Raw genomic sequence first — 7,311 nt, forward strand, 5'->3', positions numbered from 1 at the left:
CAGTAATAGAAAAGACAAACAAATGTATAGAGTGAGAGTATAAGTTTGTACTTGAAAATGAATATTAGATTAGAAGAGACTGAGAATGACTATGAGAAATGCAAACTCATAAATACAAATCATTGGTCAGACCACATTTGAGTACTGTGGATGTAGGTTTGCTCACTGAGCTGGGAGGTTCATTTCAGACATTTCGTCACTCTACTAGGTAACATCTTTAGTTGTCCTCTGGGCGAAGCACTGTTGATGATTCCTGCTTTCTATTTATATGTTTGGGTTTCTTTGGGATGGGGATGACTTTTCCTGTGGTGATGTCATTTCCTGTTCTTTTTCTCAGGGGTTGGTAGATGGGATCAACAAACACGTCGAGTTAGACCCCATCTACCACCCCCTGGGAAAAGGACATCACCACAAGAAATCATCAACGGTGCTTCACCCGGAGACCCACTGAAGATGTTACCTAGTAGGGTGACAAAACGTCTGGAAATGAACCTTCCAGCACAGCGAGCAAACCTACATCCAGAACCTCAACCTGAGCTACAAATCTTCTCAAAATTAGAGTACTGTGTCCAGTTCTGGGCACCTTATTTAAGGAAGGATGTTAAAACCCTATGAGAGTGTGTAAAGGAGATTTACTGGAATGACACCAGAAATGAGGGATTTATTTCCCAAGAGGAGGTTGAGTTTTGCCCCTTCTCTGATAGGGCCATCAACATAATGATTGAGAAAGTTTTCTTGAAAACACTTTTCAAGCCCTTTACAGTATGGCAGTTCCAGTCTACATTTGCAAAGCTAAAATCCCCTGCTATTACAACCCTATTTTTCTTAAGGGGCATAGGTAAGGTAGATAGTCAAAGTCTTTTCCCATTTGAAAGGGAGTCCAAAACTAGAAGACATAGGTATAAGTTGCGAGGAGAAAGATTTAAAAGGCACCACAGGGGCAACTTTTTCACATAGAGGGTGGTGCATGTATGGAATGAGCTGCCAGAGGAAGTGGTATAATGGGTACAATTACGACATCTAAAAGACATTTGGACAGGTACATGCATAGGTAAGGTTTAGAGGGATATGGGCCGAGTGCAGGCAAATGGGACTAGTTCAGTTTAGGAAACTTGGTCAGCATGGATGAGTTGGGCCAAAGGGTCAGTTTCTGTGCTGAATGACTATGTGACACAAAATTGGGGGTACCTTTCTTGGAGCAGGGCAGATTAAGACGTGACCATATTGAGAACAGAACTAAGGAGAATATTCGATTTCCACTAGTTGGTATGTTAGTAAGGCGTGGCCATAATTTCAAGATTGTCAGTAAGAGAGTGAGGAGAAACTTCTTCACTCAGAGAATTGTTCGGGTTTGGAATGCGCTGCCTGGAAGGTGGATTCCATAGGAGGTTTGAAACGGGAGCTTTATATATATTTGACAGTGATGAATTTAGAGAGCTACGAAGGTAGGTCGGGAGAACGGAATTAGTTAGGTAATTCTTTTGGGAGCTGGTACATTCATGATGGGTTGAATGTCCTCTTTCTGCACTATTCTATGATTCTATGGCAGCTCTAGGCTCTGAAATGCACAAAGTGTAGTGGGAAAGGTTAGTGAGTTGCAAACAAAGGTAGCTCTCTGTGAATATGGTGTAGCAACAACACCAGGCACTTGGCTTAAAATGAATGAGTACAGTACTGGGTATTCACATTCAATGGTATAATGTGTTCATGAAATACAGTAAGGAGGAAAAAGAGTGTAGCTACAATCCTGATTAGCACTGGAACGTGAGGATGTCCTTTAAGGGGCAAGGACAGGAAGTGGTGGAGGCTGGTACAATTGCAATATTTAAAAGGCATCTGGATGGGTATATAAATAGGAAGGGTTCAGAGGGATATGGGCCAAGTGCTGGCAAATGGGACTAGATTAGTTTAGGATATCTAGTCAGCATGAACGAGTTGGACCGAAGGGGTTGTTTCTGTGCTGTACATCTCCTATGACTCAATGGCAGAATCCATTTAGTTAGGTTTGAAAAGTCAAAATGGAATGATCACATTCCTGGGGGCATTCTATAGACCTCCAAATAGCAAGAGAGATACAAGAGCAAGTCTTCAGGCATGTCAGAGGGACGGGCAAGAGCAATAGAGTGATGTTACTGGGGGATTTTAATTCTCATTGAATTCGAGAACCAGGTCAAATGTCAAAAGTTGAGAGGAAAATGTGATTTGAAAAGAGAGATTGTGAGAACAGAATGACATGGAACAGAATGGTTAACATAAAACATAATCTCCAAATGGTGCAAACCCATCCAAATAACAAGAGGTGGGAGGGGTCCTATTTGGATTAAGGAGAGTGATAGAAACTTAGGGGCACAGGGAAAGGCTAGGATAGTTAATAAGTAGCTTTACAAAGGAAGAGAATGCTGACAAAATATTTGTAAAAGGGGCATAAGTAATGAACATAGACGGAATACTAGAAAGACGAGCTAAGTTCAGAGTCTGGATGGCTTGCATCCAAGGCTGCTGAAAGAAATGAGATGGAAATAGTAAAAGGGTTTGTAATAATCTCCCAATCTTCCCCAGTACAGGGATGGAGAGAATTGTAACCTGGCAAACAAGTCACCCATGATCTAGAAATAAACTACTACCCTGAAACATTCCCTCCACGCTATGCGGCTGCTGGAAAGTTCAACACACATTGTTTGGCCTATCGATGATGGCTTCCAGAAACTGCCGCTGTGCAAGGACCTCCAATGGAAGGGAACATTGCAGCCCAGTCAATTTAAGCATAGGTTGTGGGTTAAAGTTTGAGAAATACTAATCGAGGTTAAAGGCATCAACAGTTAATCAGAGAGGTTTGAGTTCATCAAGGTAGGCCAGAACAGATTTGAGAAAGGCAGATCGTGGTTGACTAAAATTAAACAAAGCATTGCGAATGCTGAAGAGCTTAACAAAAACAGAAATTGCTGGAGAAACTCAGCAGGTCTGACAGCATCTGTGGAAAGAAAGCATTTAATGTTTCAAGTCCAGTGATGTTAACTCCGCTTTCTCTCCACAGATGCTGCCAGACCTGCTGAGTTTCGCCAGCTATTCCTGTTTTTATTTTGTGTTTGACTTGGGTAGTGATGTAGAACAGAGAGGCCTAGGAGTTCAGGCACATAATTCATTTACGTTTGTGTCACATGTAGAGAGGGTGGTTAAGAAGACATTTAGCATACTTACCTTTATTGCTCAGACCTTTTGACTACAGGAATTGGGGTGTCATGTGAAGGTTGGACAGGACATTGGTGAAGCCACTTCTTGAGAACTGTGTGCAGTTCTAGTCACCCTGTTATTGGAAGGATATCATTAAACTAGAGAGGGCCCAGAAAATATTTACCAGATGTTGCCGGGTATGGAGTGTGAGAGTTTTAAAAATAAGTTGGATAGGTTGGGACTTTTTTCACTACAGCTTAGGAAGTTGAGTGGTGATCTTATAGAGATTTATAAAATCATGAGGGACATAGATAAGGTGAATAGCAAAGGTCTTTTCCCTAAGGTGGGGGAACTCAAAACGAGAGGGCATATTTTTAAGAGGAGAGGAGAAAGATTCGTAAAGGACATGAGGGGCAACATTTTTTTTACACAGAGAGTGATTCGTGTCTGGAATGAATTGCCAGAAGAAGTGGTGGATGCAGGTACAGGTACAATGATAAAGGACATTTGAATAAGTTATTGTATAGGAAAGATTTGGATGGATATGAGCCAAGCACAAGCAGGTGGGACTAGTTTGCTTTGGGAACATGGTCGGCGTGGACAAGTTGGACTGAGGGGTCTGTTTCTATGCTGTATGACTCTATGACTAATCTAATTGAATTTTTTGCTGAAGGGAATGCCATGAACATTATCTCAGATGGATATCAAGGAAGTGCATTGTGGATTATGCTGATTTTTCAAACTGAAGCATGGTAAGTCGTGGTGTTCCTCAAGGGACAGTGTAGGAGCACTGATTATTGAGATGTAAAAATGATTTCGATACTGAGTACAAAGTAATATTTCAAAATTATCTGATAATATTAAACTTGGAAGAATGGTAAACTAGAACAAGACCAATTAATTGCAACAAGACGCAAATTGACTGGCAGTCAAGTGCAGATGGAATTTAATACAAAGAAGAGAAGGGTGGGAATATTTTGATTTAATGGCATGGTCCTAAATAGGATACAAGTACAGGGGGATCTGGGAGACAATAATAGCAAAGCACTGGAATCTTGTACCTAGCAAATGGAGAAGCCAGTACAAAAACAGAGATGTTGTGCTGAACCTGTATTAAGTTTTGGTTAGACCGCAACTAGAGTATTGTGTCCAATTCTAGTTCAGGAAGGACGTTGAGGTTCCTTACAAGATACTTGGGAAAACTATCACCTGCAAGTTCCTTCCAAGCCACTCGCCATCCTGACGTGAAAATATATTGCCATTCCTTCACTGTCGCTGGGTTTCCTGGAATTCCCTCCCTCAGGACATTGCAGGGTCAATCTATAGCGTATGGACTGCGCTGGTTGAAGAAAGCACCTTCTCCAGGAGGAATAGGCAATTAATGCAGGCCCAGACAGTGACATCCACATCCTCCAATTAATTTTGACAAAAATATATCCAAGCCTTCTGCCTAGAAAACTGCAGGTGCTGGAATCCAAAGTAGACAAGCTTGTCTGCTTTGGTACATGCCTGGCTGCTATCTTATTCGGAATCCTGAGAGAAAGCTGTTGTTGAAGGAGGAACTTCTTTACCCAAAGAATTGTGAAATTCCGTGCCCAGTGAAGCAGTTGAGGCTACCTCATTGGATTTTATTTTTATTAGATTCCCTACAGTGTGGAAACAGGCCCTTCTGCCCAACAAGTCCACACTGACCCTCCGAAGAGTAACCCACCACCCTCTGACTAACACACCTAACCTATGGGCAATTTAGCAAGGCCAATTCACCTGACCTGCATATCTTTGGACTGTGGACTGTGGGAGGAAACCCACACAGACACGGGGAGAATGTGCAAACTCCACACAGACAGTTGCCTGAGGGCAGAATTGAACCTGGGACCTTGGTGCTGTGAAGCAGCAGTGCTAACCACTGAGCCACCATGCCACCCCACAGTTGAGCATTTTTCAGGGAAGGATAGTAAAGGAATTAAGGGTAATGGTGAGAAGGTGGGTAAGTGGAGCTTGGTCCAAGAAAAGATCAGCCGTGATCTTATTGAATGGCAGAGCAGACTTCATGGGTCAAATGGCTCATAGTTCTTCCGTTCTCAACAGGCAGCCTGCGCTCCAACTCTCAGTCAATGCAATGCTGAAGGTTTTGAGAACATGGTTGAGAAAGTTAAAATTAGAAAATAAACAGAGGATGCTGGAAAACAGAAAAAAAACCCTCCGAAATTGCAGGAGAAACTCAACTCTGAAGAACTGAATAAGTGTGACTGGACCCGAAGGGTTAACTCTGCTTTCTGTCCACAGATGCTGCCAGACCAGCTGAGTTTCTCCAGCAATTTCTGAGTTTGTTTCTGTTGAAATTATATTTTAAAAACCGAAAGAACTGCCAGAAATCAGAAACAAAAACAGAAATCGCTGGAAAAGGCCCAGCAGCATCTGTGGAGAGGAAATGGTTAATGCAAGGAATCCCTGAGCTCACCGGTGTGCGAACACCTTACCCCAACCCCCGCAGCTACACAGAGTGGTTTGAAGACAAAGTTTACAAAGTGCTCCTGTGTTCCAATGGATGCTTCAATATCCATCCTCTCAGACTGCCTCTCCCCTTGTGCATCCAAACCAGGCGCCACTCCAGTGCAGAAACAGTGTGGGGCAGGCGGTTAGTGCAGAAATGGGGTTAATGGGCAATCCAGCCGTTTTACCGACAATGCATCCATCAAACTCTCTCTCTCTCTCACACACACACACACACATTGTTCCTGTCCAGTCAATTCCCAAGCTGCAGGTAAACTCTGGGGAGGGGTGGAGGGGAACAGACTGGGGAAAGGTCGGTCACATTAACTCTCTGCGGATCAAAAAAAAAGGTTGTTTCAAAAAGGGACAGCAAGGTACTCACATCTTCTCGGTGTTCAGGGGAAAGGACGGGATGTGATCGATGAATTTGCAGGTTATCTGGAAAATATTCCACCCTGAGCATTCGCACACACTGGGGCAGCGATCGGCGGCGCTCAGTCGCAGGGAGACAGTTGTAATCACCAACACTGGCAGATCCTGCACTTTCATCCTCCTGATCAATGCCACTCGATTTTAGTTTTGGTTTGTGCACGGCTGTGGCTTCCTTTCTCTTTCCGCACTCTCTCGCTTTAAAGTTTCCCCTCTTCAAACTGAATAGCTGCGAATCCCCAATTGCCCCCAGAGGTGGTTTTCTCTGCCTCTCAGCGCCAGGAGCTTTTACACGGGGCAGACTCTCTCAGTTTCACGCAGCAAGGCGAGCACTGAGAGAGTGTGTTCCAGAGCCTGCACACTGACAGACAGGTCATCTCCCATCGACCATTACAAGAAGAAAGTCAATTTTTTTTTCAAAATAAAAACCCAGTTAAAACTTAAAGAGCACAAGACTGAGTTTATGATAAAGCATGTTTGCTTTTCATAAGGAAACCAACAGCCTGTTTTCAAATCATAGAAAAGTTACAGCCATCCAACCTCTGAATAAACTGATTCTAATCTTATTCATTCACGGAATGTGGATATTATTGCCCAGGCCAACGTGTATTAGCTATCCCCAACTGCCCAGAGAGCAGTTAAGAGTAAACCAACATTGCTTCAGGTCTCCATTGTTGGCCAGACTGGGGAAAGGTGGAAGATTTCCTTCCCCAAAGGTCATCAGTGAACCAGATGGGCTTTTACTAACAATTGTCAACAGTCTCATGGTCATCATTAGACTTTATTTTAAACAAAATTGAATTCAAATTCCACCATCTGCCATCACGGATATTTGAGCCCAGATCCCCAGGACATTACAGTGGATGTGGTGTATATGGACTTCATCAAGGCATTTGAGAGGGTTCCCCATGGTAGGCAAATTCATAAAGTCAGGAAGTATTGGATACAAGGAAATGTGGCTATCTGGATTCAGAATTGGCTGGCTGACAGAAGGCAGAGAGTGGTTGTAGATGGAAAGTATTCTGCCTGGAGGTCAGTGTTGAGTGGGGTCCCGCAGGGCTCTGTTCTTGGGCCTCTGCTCTTTGTAGTTTTTATAAATTACGTGGATGAGGAGGTTGCGGGGTTCCTTAGTAAATTTGCAGATGACACAAAGCTTGGTGGTGTCGTCGATAGTATAGAGGGCTACTGTAGGCTGCAGCGCGACATAGACAGGATGCA

At 43.4% G+C, this 7,311-nt stretch overlaps 1 protein-coding gene across 1 annotated transcript in view; it reads right to left on the reverse strand.

Moving 5' to 3' along the window:
• The window catches only part of LOC122553950 (thyrotropin receptor-like), a 58,176-nt gene extending 51,744 nt beyond the window's left edge, over positions 1-6,432 (reverse strand). Inside the window, exon 1 of the mRNA XM_043698454.1 lies at positions 6,047-6,432. Coding sequence (XP_043554389.1) covers positions 6,047-6,213 — 167 coding nt within the window. The 5' untranslated portion in view covers positions 6,214-6,432. The remainder of the gene's footprint in view (positions 1-6,046) is intronic.
• Between the last annotated feature and the right edge of the window lie 879 nt (positions 6,433-7,311).

Source organism: Chiloscyllium plagiosum, chromosome 10 (genome assembly GCF_004010195.1).
Source record: "Chiloscyllium plagiosum isolate BGI_BamShark_2017 chromosome 10, ASM401019v2, whole genome shotgun sequence".
Lineage (NCBI taxonomy): Eukaryota > Metazoa > Chordata > Chondrichthyes > Orectolobiformes > Hemiscylliidae > Chiloscyllium > Chiloscyllium plagiosum.